The sequence below is a fragment of the Coffea eugenioides genome, chromosome 6, assembly GCF_003713205.1.
Source record: "Coffea eugenioides isolate CCC68of chromosome 6, Ceug_1.0, whole genome shotgun sequence".
Lineage (NCBI taxonomy): Eukaryota > Viridiplantae > Streptophyta > Magnoliopsida > Gentianales > Rubiaceae > Coffea > Coffea eugenioides.
This window is the reverse complement of record NC_040040.1, coordinates 10,102,969-10,117,460: the sequence shown is the minus strand read 5'-3', so window position 1 is coordinate 10,117,460 and position 14,492 is coordinate 10,102,969. Positions and strand designations below refer to the sequence as shown.

General features: G+C 35.7%; 2 protein-coding genes across 3 annotated transcripts; one reads left to right on the top strand and one right to left on the bottom strand.

The window, feature by feature from the left end:
* The first annotated feature begins 1,971 nt into the window (after positions 1–1,971).
* On the top strand, positions 1,972–2,989 carry LOC113776067. Its single transcript, XM_027321136.1, has 2 exons — positions 1,972–2,453; positions 2,570–2,989. The coding sequence occupies exons 1-2, from the start codon at positions 2,173–2,175 to the stop codon at positions 2,853–2,855; spliced, it is 567 nt and encodes a 188-aa protein (XP_027176937.1). The 5' UTR covers positions 1,972–2,172; the 3' UTR covers positions 2,856–2,989.
* A 1,203-nt stretch (positions 2,990–4,192) lies between these two features.
* On the bottom strand, positions 4,193–13,240 carry LOC113774979 (arginine--tRNA ligase, cytoplasmic-like). 2 transcript variants are annotated; one of them, XM_027319657.1, is made up of 18 exons: positions 13,075–13,240; positions 12,228–12,295; positions 11,767–11,906; positions 11,501–11,576; positions 11,286–11,387; positions 10,900–11,115; positions 10,233–10,313; positions 9,795–9,878; positions 9,494–9,598; positions 8,558–8,736; positions 6,820–6,904; positions 6,524–6,710; positions 6,284–6,353; positions 6,114–6,183; positions 5,727–5,816; positions 4,874–4,942; positions 4,663–4,761; positions 4,193–4,505 (listed from the first exon to the last, which is right to left on the bottom strand). In XM_027319657.1, exons 1-18 carry the CDS (start codon positions 13,199–13,201, stop codon positions 4,395–4,397), a joined length of 1,959 nt encoding a protein of 652 aa, XP_027175458.1. In that variant the 5' UTR covers positions 13,202–13,240; the 3' UTR covers positions 4,193–4,394. The 2 variants fall into 2 exon arrangements, with proteins under 2 accessions (XP_027175458.1, XP_027175459.1); XM_027319658.1 differs by having other exon boundaries at positions 12,228–12,299; positions 13,075–13,239.
* Positions 13,241–14,492: the final 1,252 nt, after the last annotated feature.

Here is a 14,492-nt window from a genome sequence, read left to right as displayed (position 1 = left end):
TACCATTTCGATGCCGACTTCTTTCTCTCCTTTATAACAGTCACTCGCTTGGCGTTAATTATTATTGATTGATTGGATCTCACCGGATGATGTAGTAATTAGGCTTCACGATATTCTATTAATGACAATGATGTTTCTCGATCGTGACATCTTCAATTAAATTATGAATATCATCGTGCGTTAGATCTTATTTAAAAAAATTGCATCACATCAAGAAAAGATAATGTAGGTGTTAAGATTTTAATGTGTTAACAAATGCCTATTGAACATCCATTAAAGAAGCCATTAAATTGTCACTGTTACGCGTGGATGAGGAATTAATGGTCACAAATGGGCAAGCTGACTAAACAACTGGCATTTTTCGGATAGTAAATTGTCTCAAATAATATTTCGTTTGCATAATAAACATATTTTTAAATTTATTTTTTTATATTTTTAATTATCTATTTATCTTATATACATCACATCATAAAAAATGCTATAATAATTATTTTAAATAATACTCTATAAAATAATACTTAGGATCATTGCGCATGCACAGGGAGTTACATTGACAATAGACTATAGGAGTATAATAATAACAGCACATATCAAGGCATTTGTTTCTGTCTACAATCAAATTGGGGGATAATTTGAGAAACCTCTCTCGAGGTTTAACAATTGTAATTCCTAATTAAACAAATTATATTGGCTGAGTTTTCAAAAGCTAAGATATTAATTAAATTTGTTATGAAACTAAAATGGTTTACAAGAAAAGGGTAATGTTGAATTGAAAATATATTATCTATCTAATAAAAAGTTAAAAATAAGAGAGGCAAACGATATTTTTCAAAGTTTAGAGATGCTAAGTGATATTGTCACAAAACTCCTCAGGGGAGGCTTTTGAAATTATCCTATCAAAATGTCAATAGCTGAGTAACGAATTCCCCTGGAAGGATGGATGGATTCAAAACATTTGCCTTGACGGCCAACTTTATACGCATATATATAATCTAAGGTATACTACTATATAATTTCTAAAGCCGCTTTGGTGCCCCCGTCTAGATTGCTATTTTCTAGAGTTTTTATTGAAAAATATACTTTAACCATTTGATATATGTGAAGTAAAAAGATAATTAAGAAATGTATTTGCGAAAAATGTAATTTTTTTTTTGGTGAGAAAAATGGCAACCCAACAAGTAAAAAATATACTTGAAAGCTTTCAACGTTTTAAGAAGAAAAAATTAATCTTCAGATTTTTTTTTTTTTGGCTGCAACTATATATGCTCAAATTAATTACATATCTCAATAAAGCTTTTGATGATTAGCGTAGAGATAAGTTGATCCTACCATAATTGAGAATGGAAAATATATAATAATTGTAAGAGGTAATTAATTGGGTGTTCAATGCTCACCGAGAACAGTTCTCAAAAATCTTTTGATTTCTTTTTTTCTTGGAATTTTACCAAATAATCATAGGTGGAAAAGATCATGGCTTATCCCTTTCTCCACTTTCCACCATTTGTTGTCTTCTATTATAATAATGTTCTGTTGTCATCACGCCAAGGTTTCTTCTTTAATTTAGAGATTCCTCTTTGGCGTTATCCCTAAACTGTGGATGCCTTAAAATGTCAAAAAGAAACGGATAAAACAGTTATGTCGTAACTTTATTGGGGCAAAAAGTGCAGAGGATGCCAAAGATTATATATTATTATTTTATTTTCCCAATATAGAAATTTGAGGATAATATGATGGGTTGGTCATTGGTGACTCGGATACGGATGTCTTCGAAGCGTTTGGACCATAACCTTATCCCCTTTCCTTGTAGAATGGGAAAAGGAAGAAATTCAAGCCATATGAATTTTGACAGTGACAGATGACTACAAACCTGAGGATAAAGCAACATATCATCAATTAAACAAAGCAAAAAAAAAAAAACGCGTAGCTCATGTATGTTAATGTAACGCCCCTGTCGTAAAACTTAAAAAGTTAATGCTTCAATAACATCCTATTTGTAAAATCAACTTCTGGCTAACCAAGCCACCCTGTAATATATGTACGTATATATACATAATTAGCTCATGCGAGTTTCAACCCCTGCTGAAGCCTGAAACAATAGTACATCATCAAGTTTTCATCCTTCATTTGCTCTGCTGTTCTCCTTATTCGTTCATTCCAAGATTGTGATCTGCAATGGGTGGAGCAAATCAGGTTTATCAAGAAATGACCTTCAAGAATACCTTTGCCGGCCTTGATCCAAGGCATGTTCAGTGGGTGATCACGGAAGCTGAGGATGACACTTCCTGTGATTCTGAATCCATCGGTGAAGACTCGGGGAATAACTCCGCAGCACCATCTTCTTCATCAGACTTAGCAGAGGATGCATCCTCTTCTCCAACATCGTCACCATCTACATCACCTTCACATGGGCCGTTGTACGAGTTGTCGGAGCTTACGAACCAGCTGCCTATCAAGTAAGCATTCGATATATTTGTGATGTACCAAACGAAGAGTTAGACTTGGAACTGTTCAATATATTAATCTTTAGGTACTTCATTCAAGTAATGGTGTATGAATTTTGTTCGTTCAGGAGAGGTCTCTCAGAACATTATCAAGGAAAGTCTCAGTCTTTTACATCTTTGGCAAATGTGAAGAGCCTCGAAGATCTTGCAAAGAAAGTTAGTCCTTATGGTCAGAGGATGAAGCCATGTAAGAGCTATGCAGGTTTAGTTGGTCAAAAGATTGGTCCAAGGGCTGTCATAGCCAAGAAGTCTTCTTCCAGGGGAATGGGATCATCATTTCTATCTTCTTTTGGCAGTAGAGCGAGTTTTGTTGGCAGTTGTCGGCATCCCATTCCCCTGCACAAAGATTGTTAATCTGTAAATCACTTAATTTAAGAGGCTTGCATGTATTTTTATTGCAAGCTTTCTAATATTTCTCCATTGAAATTTTCTTCAAATTTCAAACCGTGTAAGATAAACGAGTCGAGGTCATATATGTGTAGAATGAAGCGAACAGGTTTTTATTTCCGCCTCTCTATCCCAACCCCATCGAAATAGTAAACAATACATAAATAGCAGAAATCTAGAGATTAGAGGTGTCAAAATGGGTGATTTGGACGGATTTGGGTTGGGTAAAATAGGTAATGATATAAGTGAGTCAATCTATTTATACTTATTTAATTATATGGGTATAAATGGGTAAGTCAAAAAATGAATTGGATAATTCAATTATTTATTTATTTTAATTTTTTGTAAACTCATTTAGATTCATTTTTGAAAAACTAAATTATCAATTTATATCACCCTTTGTACCCATCATTAATTTTAAATATTTACTTATAATGTTCAATAAGCATAATTACCAATTTTTTGCCATCCGTACTCTATGTAGCAAAATTACATACTATTTACTAATTGAACAATAAGAATATAACAATTTGAACTAAGTACTATAAAAGTTAACATAAAAACTTAAACAAAAAATTTTGAACCCTAGCATTTTTAACTAGACATTCCCTTGCTGCCCTTAAAATGTGGATCAAACCCACCCCACCCCCCCCCTCCAAAAAAAAAACGTTGCTATGATATCATTAACTTTGTTTTACTGCCTTGTTTACAAAATAGAAAGTATACATCTTTCAGAAAATCCATAGCAAAAGTTGCTACGGAATTGCTAATTCTGTTTAGTGCCCTGCTCAGAAGGACTTCAGCGATGGAACAGATAGCTCAGGCCTAGGGGCCCTCTAGAACGGACAAGGGGGCCTGGACAGCTTCTCAATTTTTTTCGTTTGCCAGCTTCTCAATCAGTTTCGTATCAAACCGCGCCACCCCTTTTCCACCTCGTGCCTCCGTTGCCTTCAAGGAGAATAATCAAAACCCACTCACCCTTCCCCGGCCCCCCACCTCTTCTTCCTTTTTTGCCTTTTTGAGAATTTATTCCCGGGCGTTCAATATCCTCCAACCCCAACAGCTAAGGCCACCAAGAGTCTTAACTATTATGCTTTTCAGAATCATATGCAAAATTGCCTACTCATAATGCTCGATATATTTACCTTCTTTGGTACATATGCTAATGAAGCCCCTAGGGCCTAGACCGCCCCCATATGGGAAGTCCTAGTTTACTTCGACATTTACGTACCAGATCTCAAACTCACTCCCGTATTAAACAACCGCAGTGACAAACAGCAATGCGACAAATTGCACAAGCTTAATGGAACACAAGGTATAAATTTTACAGACAGTAACTCGTAGAAATCAATCCAAAAAATTTTAAAACTGCTTTCATTAGATAGGAGCAAAAGGCTCGTCTTATCCTAGAATATAATCATCACGTAAAAAAAAAATGCCAAAGTGAGGTACAAACTTTGTATAACATCCACAAATTAGAGGTCGGCAAATGTATCTCTCAAGGAATCAAATTTTATAGACAGGTGTAATTCCCAGCAGAAAAAAGCACTTTCGCATGACAACTGCAGTTGCCTCACAAAGCAAGAGTCTACTGATCTCCTGTGGTGACCCAACCACCTACAGATTTTTCACCAGGACAAATTCAAATCAAACGCCTGTAACAACTTAGAAACCATAAAACATGCAAGGTACTCATTGAAGCCATTTGAGATTAAGACAAGCATTATCTTCCAATTTTATCCTCTTCATCTCATCAATTATATGGGCTCCATACCTGACAGTTCGTATAAAATTTTGTGAAGTCTTCAGACAAATTGTACAGGTATTCACACAAAATGTTTGGCAACATATTTGTACATGCCTCTTCAACCACCTGCAATGTGAAAAAGGAACACATTAACAAGATGCAACATGTTTAAGTGACAAAAGTAATATCAATCAGATAGATTTTTGCAAAATCTGTAGTCTTGACTCTTGAAGCATACCTCTGGGAACTGTAGCAAATGAAGGCCCAAAACCCGTTCATCTGGATGAGCCAAATCAACTGTTCCAACCTGCCCAAAACAGATGAAGTATGATGTAAGAAGCCAGCGTTCCAGGCAAAGCATATTTCTCAGCATCGAGCCACCATTCCCTGAAAAAATACTCGGGCAGGCTCCTAGTTGATTTTTTATAGACAGAAGACTGTCATCCAAGGCTAGGTTCAACTTTCAGTAAATACTGAAAATTTCAAAGAAGCTGCATTGCTTTATCCAAAACAGAGTAGGGTTAGGCTTTTGAATAAATCCAAAAAAGATTGTCATTCTTGTAATACATCATAAGCACTTTTTCATAAGAAGAGAAAAAGAGCAACAAATAAAAATCCAAATGGATAGTCAATTCATCTGATAACAGAGTAAGAGCAGAAAGCATATGAGTTTTAAGTCGCAGATTATCACCATAAAGCTCTAATCTGAAACTTCTACTCCAAAGGCTCTGAATTTATTACTTGATTCTTAACTTCTAGACTTCTTCCTCTAAGTTAAGGACTGAACTTTACTCTTCAATCCAAAAAAATTTGTGTACATTAGACCAAGTCGTTCATCAGACAAGGCAGAGACGTGTGCAGAACACGTGTACAACACACAAAACACGAATTGCAGATGGGGTGTTTACTATTGAGTAAAATCATTGGAAACCACTCCTTCCACTTTGTAATCCAACAAAATCATACTGGCTAATCACCAAAGTTGACTTCGTGATCAAGGTTCTTGAATATAGAAGAATACATTGGAAAATTCACCATTATAATTCAAATACTCTACTGTTGTAAGCATGAAGAAGAAGAAGAACCTCTACCTTTTTCAACTCCTCTACATCTCTACCAGATCTCCTGATGATTGAACAAATTCGAGCATGTGCATACAGCAAATAGACAGCAGTATTTCCCTGTTCAATATAAAAACAAGCAATACTATATGTATAGTAACAGGGTAGAAGATTTATTTAAAAAAAAAAAAAGCATCAGAGGCTTGTAGAAACAAGATGGGTAATTAGATTGATAGGCATAGTCATGAAGACTTCAAGTGACAATATGCAATTCAGAAATTATATTGGTGAGGAGCCAACTATTTCTTGCTTGATGTAATGAACAAAGAATGCAGAACTTTGGAAGAATAAGGAGAAATGCATTATAAAGAAAAACATGAATACTGGTTGCATAAGAGAAGAAATCAAGCGCCGCACCTTGTCATTAAGCATCTGATCGAAATTGAACGTGTAGTTGGTTAACCTGTTGTTCTTTAGGTCAGCATACCTGATTAACATCCAACAAAATCACTATTAAGATAAAACTTAGAAGTGGGGAAACTTCAAGAAAGTGCAAACAAACAAGTGAACAAGCAATAGGAACTTACTTTACAGCCCCATATCCAATAGCTTCAGCAGTTTGCTCAAGCTCCTCCCCAGTCCATTTCTCAGCTTTGCCTGATCAATATTCAAACATTTATCATGGTTCAAGGAGTTAAAGGTTATTCAGATACTTACAGGGTGAAAGTGGAGTAGAAAGGAGACAATGAAAACTCGAGCATGATATGTGCAAAAAGGAGACTGAGAGGTCACATATTAAGAAAAACAGTTCATAGATAACATCCTACCTCTTTCAATCAGAGCTGCTTTACACCGATTCTTAGCTTCATCAAGTAAATCAACTAGTTTAACAACTTCAGTAGCTCGCGTACGGAATCTCTTTCCATCTTCTCCTAAAACAAGACCAAAACCCACATGGCTGACTTTGGGATACTTATCTTCTTCAGCTGGAAGCCAACCTGCCTGTCTGGCAGCCTAGAATAGAAGATAATTGCACAAAGATCAACCGATCAAACAAATAAAATTTTTCCTTTCCAGGGTTAGGGGGTGGGATGCAGCATCTATCGGGATATGAATTACTTACAGCAAAAAACATTTCAAAGTGCTCCCTCTGGCCAACATCAGTTACATATATGATCCATTCTGCTTTTTCTTCATTGAGCCGATACCTACAAATTGCAGGCAGAAAACCTCAATAATTAGACAAATATTCCTACTACTAAAAGTCACATGTAAATTAAGACACCAATATAAAATTTCAATGCCTATCTCTTTATAGGTAGTCATCAAATAAATGTTAGAGAAAACAGTCTTTCTGAGTTATAATCTATAGGGCATGGTACAAGCCAAATTCCCTTTTTTTTTACTCTCAAATAACCTACCCTCACTATCATGCCTTTTGACACTTGAAGCAAAAGCTTAACTCCATTATAATGGCAAACAATTTGCATTTAACCTGCTTCTCTTGGGCTATGAAACATCACAGCATAAAAAGACACATAAGAAATATGCAGCAGGACCTAGCACCTGGGCCTCCACCCCTCCTTACACCACCCCTGACAAAACCCCAACCTTGCCCAAATGATAGTTCTGGAACTGCTCTTGACATCATTAGTTAAAATTGTAAGCAGGTGGCAACTCTGGTTAGGAGCATGGCATGCCAAATCATAGAGGAAAGATAGCAGGAAGAAGAATCAATGCAATTTTAGGCAAATTTCCGTTATAAAGGGATGAATCCCCTAACATTTAGTATACAAAACCTTGTAAAGGTAACATTTCACAAGAGATTAACTTTGAAGTTAATACGTGCATCATTTGTTTGAAAGATGCCAACTAAATAGGAGCTTATGAACTTTCTCCTCATCTTAATAATTTCCTCATCAGGGGTCTAGGGCTAGGTAGGATGACACAGAACACTCCTTTCTTAATCACGTTCTCATGCACCAATGATAATAAATTGCAACATCTTATGAACAGGCCGAAAATCATTGTTCACACTAAGTGCACTATCAGGCAAATCGCATACTAGCCACTATCGAATATGTTAGCTAGCTTGACTATGTTACTGGACTTGGGTATGGTGTCCCCCCCCAAAACAGCTACTCTAGTGCAAAATGAAGAGTAGGACACAGGTACAGCAGGGCTGACTCGAGTCCGGTTTAACATAGTTGCTTGATAATTGAGGCAGAAGCAACCAAACAGTGCACGCAAAGGTTGATTAAAAATGCATTCGAAGTAATCTTGTCTAGATTCTCTTATGTGACAAATATATATAGAATGGTGGCATATTTCAGTCATGTAAAGCAGGTATTTTGAGCTCGTAGCCACGGCTACTCTTTCAAGACTTCCAGATTTAGCTACAGACTGAATCATCTGTGGTTTTAAACTAATGCTTGACCTGCATGTATTCACCTACAGAGATTCCAAGAACTTACAAGGATAAGGTATCCAGGATTGATTAACTAGTTTTTCAAATTTGACCCTCATACTTCTTTCACTTTTTGGAAAAATAAACCTCTCAAGTCTATGCCTATAAGAACACAGACGAAATTGCAAGACAATGACGAGCAGCAAAAGTCATCTAATATGGGCAATGTGACAAACTCACAAATCAATAACAAAATAATCATACAAGATAATTTAATCCATATTATACTCTGTCAAAAAATCTATATAAGTAGTTATATGTATAACACAATTTTTTTTTTTAAAGTTCAGCCACATGCAATGCATAAAACAGTTGATCTACAATACTATTAAAAGAAAAGTAGACAGTGAATGTTAATCCCATTAACAAACACATCCAAAAAGTGAAAACAAACCACAAAGCAGCAAGATCAGTTGAAGCATAGTTGTAACCACCATCCTTCTTCACAACAATAAGAGGTCTTGTGATCCCGCCAACATAGATAACACGTGCACCTTCACTTTCTTCAATTAAGTTCTCTTTACTCAATAGCTCTAAAGCCTTTGGGATATATGGATTATAAAAGCTTTCCCCCTAATAAGAAGAGAGAAGAGATAAATAAACCTGGGCATGTGCACAGTCAAGAACAAAGACTACACTAGTCCCTACACACTACGAGTCTAAGACATATGCAAAACTTCCCAATTTAAAAACTAATGCATTTTTAAGCTATTGTGTACATAATTCCGAAGGCACAATCATTTGAATTTAAACGAAATACCAAGTATAATGCGTTCTGGCTTAGTCATCAACTATTAACTAAAGCATACAAAATTTTTTTTTTAAAAAGATCAAATATGGGAGACAGAGATGTCTCCCATATTCGAGACAAGCACCCACAGTTTTCCTCCCTTTCCTCTCCATTGGCATTTACAAGCCAATATAACTAAAACTGCATATTTGTCCTCCTGTATATTCCAGGACTCGAGTCCTCCCTCATGTTTTTTGTCATTATGATGGAAGATAGAAAAATGATTACCAATACATACAGATAAAGAGTGGCTTTTGTGAAAACCAGGTCACAAAGTGTATTCATCCTAGACGACCATTTGTCATTGTCAATATATTATACATGTGTCCCAATTTAAAAACACCTAGTTGAATCACAAAAAGTACAGAACCCATAAGTTGTAGAGACCAAATTGCATTAGAAAATGATCAAACCTAGGCAGTCAAAGGCCAGTGGAAAGAGACTTCTCAAACACTCAACTGGAATGCAAGACATACATTGCTTATTTAGTGTTCGTTTCATCATGTAAAGCTACAAAACTGCTAACATTCCATTCCATACCTTCTCCTCCAGCTTAATACCTAGCCGCAGATAAACTTTATCAAATTCCCTTCGACTAGTTTCACAGATCTGTGCCCATGCCTTCCGATACTTCTCTTCTCCTCCCTGTTACAAAAATTAACTTACAGCATGACAATAGAATTGCCAACAAGGACAACCACTAAATCAACTTCAATATATTGATAACCTGAATCCTCAAACAAACAAACAAAAGAATACAAAAACCTTTAGCATGAATGGATTTATGAACATCCAAATCACGCACTAGTGAAGCTTCAACTACAAAATTGAGGTGATTCACCTGAAGACTGACTACTGCTTTCTGGGCCCTCTCTTTAAAATCAGAATCGGCATCAAATTTCTTCTTTGATTCTTTATAAAATCCCTGAAAATGGTAACAATTTAATAGACATCAGATGATCATGTCTAGTAAAATTGAACAGCTACAAAGACTCTCATGAACCAACAGGAATCTGCTAAACAAGTGCATTTAAAATAACGTGAATTTCTATCTGCATCATAGTACCCACCTACCGTCCTGAGTAGGAAACAACATAAATAGTAGAAGTTGAATATTTTCCCAGATAAATTCTTTTATTAAAAAATGAATTCAATAAGACCTGTGTACCCAAATGCATTATAAAAGCAAGCCATTCCTTGAAAATATTTACCACCTCTCAACAGAATAATATGAAACAAGTAAAAAATCATGAATAGTCATATTTTATCTTGCACTCACTTGTAGATCTCCAATGGCTTCAGTTGGAGCAGCCTCCCAGTTAGGATTTTCTTCAAATAGATATTCTATCAGCATGCCAAACTGCAAAACAAATAATAAAAAATAGGATTCAAATAAATGAGGTAACCAAAGAGTTGGTCACAATCGATCACACATGATTGTCACATCAGTAGAAATACATCATGCAGGACAGGAGATGGAACTTAATTTGTGAAGTCACTTACAGAGCTATATTAATACAAACTAATGTGACAAGTTAGGTTCGTGGATAACAGATAATATAAACAAATAACCAAGCCTATCAGACCGCTTGTGACAAGTGAAACCCCCTTGCGCAATCTGCCTACTTTTACACCGTTCCTATAAGGTAAAAGATGGGAAAATAGATTGGGTGGAAACCATCTAAAAAGGTATGAATAAATCCAATAGGTAGCAAAATGACAAACAAATAATACCAAGGAGACTAGGATCCATGGACAGCTCCAATCCGAACAACCAAAAAACAGATCTCTAGATTTTCCACAATTAATACTTTGAAGGTAGAGCAAATAAGAAGCAAAACTAATAGATGTAAACAAATCAAAAGATGCCGAAAATCACATTGGCCACAAGGCAAAAGTAAAAGAACCAAGTGGAAAATTAGATATGTAGCCAAAATTGCCATAACCTGTGTTCCCCAGTCACCAACATGGTTTCTCCTAAGAACTTCAACATTTTGAAACTCCAGCATACGGGCCAGTGTGTCTCCAATAATGGTAGATCTCAAGTGCCCAACATGCATCTCTTTTGCTATGTTAGGTGAGGAAAAATCAGCTATTGCCCTTTGGACTGGAGGTTCTGGCGCCCATGTTTCAACACCATCAATAAGCATTTTATGAATTCTCTGCAGGAAGAATGATAACATTATTATCATCATTGCCAATATTATCACTTATTATTGTTTCTACCCATCCAGCAATAATTACACAGCAATCCAAATTTGGGAACATTTAGTATCCATATGAAACATAAAACTACTGACAACACTTGGTGAAATTAAGAAAGGCTAAATACCTTTGCCATCCATTCTGTTGACAATGTAACGTTTACATAGCCAGGTCCTGCTATTGTGCACCCCCTAATCATTTCTGAATCAGGAAGACTGTCCATGATTGCCTACAAATGGAATGAGAACAACTGAATCTTCATGCTTTAATAAAAAGGACCTAACTTTTATGTCACAATAGTCATTCTAGATTTGGATGATACTAAAATGAAACTATGAATACCTGTCCCACAGCCTGGGGTTTCTTGAATTCAGGAACTCTGCCTTTAATTTTCGCAAATAAGCTCATTGCATTATTGCTGGACCAAAAGAATAGTTTCCTCAATCAGCATTGCAGGGAACAAATGCTATGCAAAAAGATTCTAGGCATGGAAATGTTGTAATTTTTACTTCACACACAACAGACCAACATTTCAATGCAAAACCAATTAATTAGCATCCATAGACAATCTAATACACCATTTGTGAATATGAGAAGCTTTTGCATACCATTGATAATCGCCGTGTCTTAGATCTTTGCAAGGAGTAATAATAGGAACTATATCTAACTCATCAGGAAATTTATCTCTGAGGGCTTCTCCAAATAGTCTCTGTAATTGTTGCTTAACACTCCCTACTCTCTCCATAACCTGTACAGTGAAGTATAATGCTGAACGTCAAATCCCCCGAAGGAAACACATATCAAGGTGCAGAGATGGGTATAAGCCAATCTTTTTTGGACTAGCCTCCATTCAGTAAGTGTGCATATGGATTACATCTAAATCATACAGGCTACCAACCACTACCTTAAGTTCTCCAAATTGTTGATCAAAAATCCCCAATTTTCCTACCCAGCTCAGTGAACTGTCATATTAAATGTCACATTCTCCAAAAGCAAACACCTATCAATATATGCAGTCTTTTCTGAAACTGTCTAGTCATTTACGTTGCACATACTAATGAAAAATTACCTCTGCCATGGATGATACAGATTGCAGTTTTGCCACAGAGAAAGGCCTACTAGCTGTTCTCAGAATACCTGTCTAGTTTCACAATAACCACACCAAAATAACAGGTTAAAGAACAAGTAACGATATCAAACATCCCACAAAAATTAATGTCTAAATCATTTAAAAAGAAAACAATGACTCAAAAATTCTCAATTCATCAACATATTATCTTCAAGTGACTGACAAATAACCACAAACCAGTCAAGCGTCTATTATATGTTGATTTCATCAACATATTATCCCCCCACCATTATTTTAAAACCACTTCAACAATGCTAATTTTCATTTTTCCCTCGAAAACTAAAAACATCTAAAAGGTTTCAGTTTCGAAGATATTTGAAAAAGAAAGGAAACATAAACGTAATAAAAAAGAGCTGCTGCCCAAGAACACACGACCTCATTTTAGAAAGACACAACTCTCTCCAACAAACCAATGCACCCACCAAAACACCAATAATTAAGCCACAGAATTGCAGCTGTATGACGTAGCGAAAATCAAGTACATTGCACACGCCATACTACCCAAATTTGCATCAGTAACTCTTGAATCTAATCCAACATAAAACTAAAAGTAGCAGCTCTTTCTAAACTACTAAATTGGAGTAGTAACAAGTACACGTCTTCCTAGCAGATAAAAAGCATTGGTATTTCAATAATTACAAGTAACTGACTAAATTATCTTATATTTTAGGATAATTAAAGAACTAAAACAAAACAATTAGCTTAAATAGCAAAACAATAGTCATACGAGATAAAAATAAGTGTAAGAGCTGATGCAAAACGTTTAGAGAGAAGAAGAGAGACTCACGGGTTGAAAGGTGGGAGAAATGAGGAGGAATTTGAGAGAATTTTGAAGAGAAGAGAAGCTTGGGAGGAGCAAATTGGGAGGGAGAGGCCGCCGTCGGAAATAAGTAGGCATACAATGCAGCGGTCATTATACTTTCCTCGGCTTTCTCCTTTGTATTTGTTGAGAGGTTTTGGAAATTTCTATTTTTATTCCCCCTTTTACCATTCGACGAACAGTAGGGTTTTGCGAGTGGTCGGGAGAGGTGCTGTTGCGTGGGGGTTACCTCCAATCACGATTGGCCATGTCAGCCAATCAACCGGGTTCGGTAGTTTACGGGTGTCTTGGATCGTTGGACCGGATTTTGGCACGTTAAGTCGTTAATAACTAATTAACCCAGAAAATTTTATTTTTGTTAAATTATACCAAAAAAAATTAAGTAAATGGGTTTTTTTTTTATTGGCTTTGGGTAAATAGGGATATAGAATGAATTAGTTTTAGTCCTTGATTTTGCAGTTTAACTAGGTGCTCTGACTAGTTTCAATTAGTCCATGGATCTAAATGAGGAAAAAGAAAATCAATTCTAAACCAAAACTTTAGTCCATGATAAGAAGCAAATCAATAATAAATATTTCCCAAAAATAACGAAAATAAACAAATAAACAGAATATATTGAGGACCACATTAACAGTTGCTAGCCCACATATCAGGAATAAGCTTCTTGGATATTGAATTCATTGATGTCAACCAATTATCTTCCAAATATCTATTTATTCCCTGTTTAATTAGGCACCTAGTGAAACATATCACTCTTAACTCGTTGCTGTCACTTTTAAAGAAATAGATGTATAGTTATTGTATAGCTATTATAAAACATGCAAAGAGCATAACTATTTCTTATGGAACAAGTGAAGGATCACCGGAAAGCCACCTTGCGGCATTATTGAATCCTCTGTCCCCAAAGTAGTTTTTGTTTCCTCTGTCCCTTATTTGTATAGCTGCCACGTGTCTCTAACCTTTTATTAACCTAAACTCAAATAAATCGATAATAATCGGTTTACAAGTTTACTCAAAATCAATTAAAACAGATAACTCAAAACTTTTTTTAATTTTCATTTTAACAAAAAATAGTCTTGTTGATTTGGGGTAAAAAATAAAGAAGAGTTTTAGTTGGTTTCTATGTTTATGATCAACAAGACTCTTTTTTGTTAAAAAGAAAATAAAAAAAAGTTTTGAGTTATCTGTTTTAATTGATTTTAGGTAAACTTATAAACTGATTATTATCGGTTTATTTGAGTTTGGGTTAACAAAAGGTTAGAGATACGTGACAGCTGTACAAATAAGGGACAGAGGGTACAGAGAATACTTTGGGGACAGAAGATTTGAAGCCCTACCTTGCTCATCAGTGGTGGAATTAGGGCCCTAGGATTTGATATTTCAAT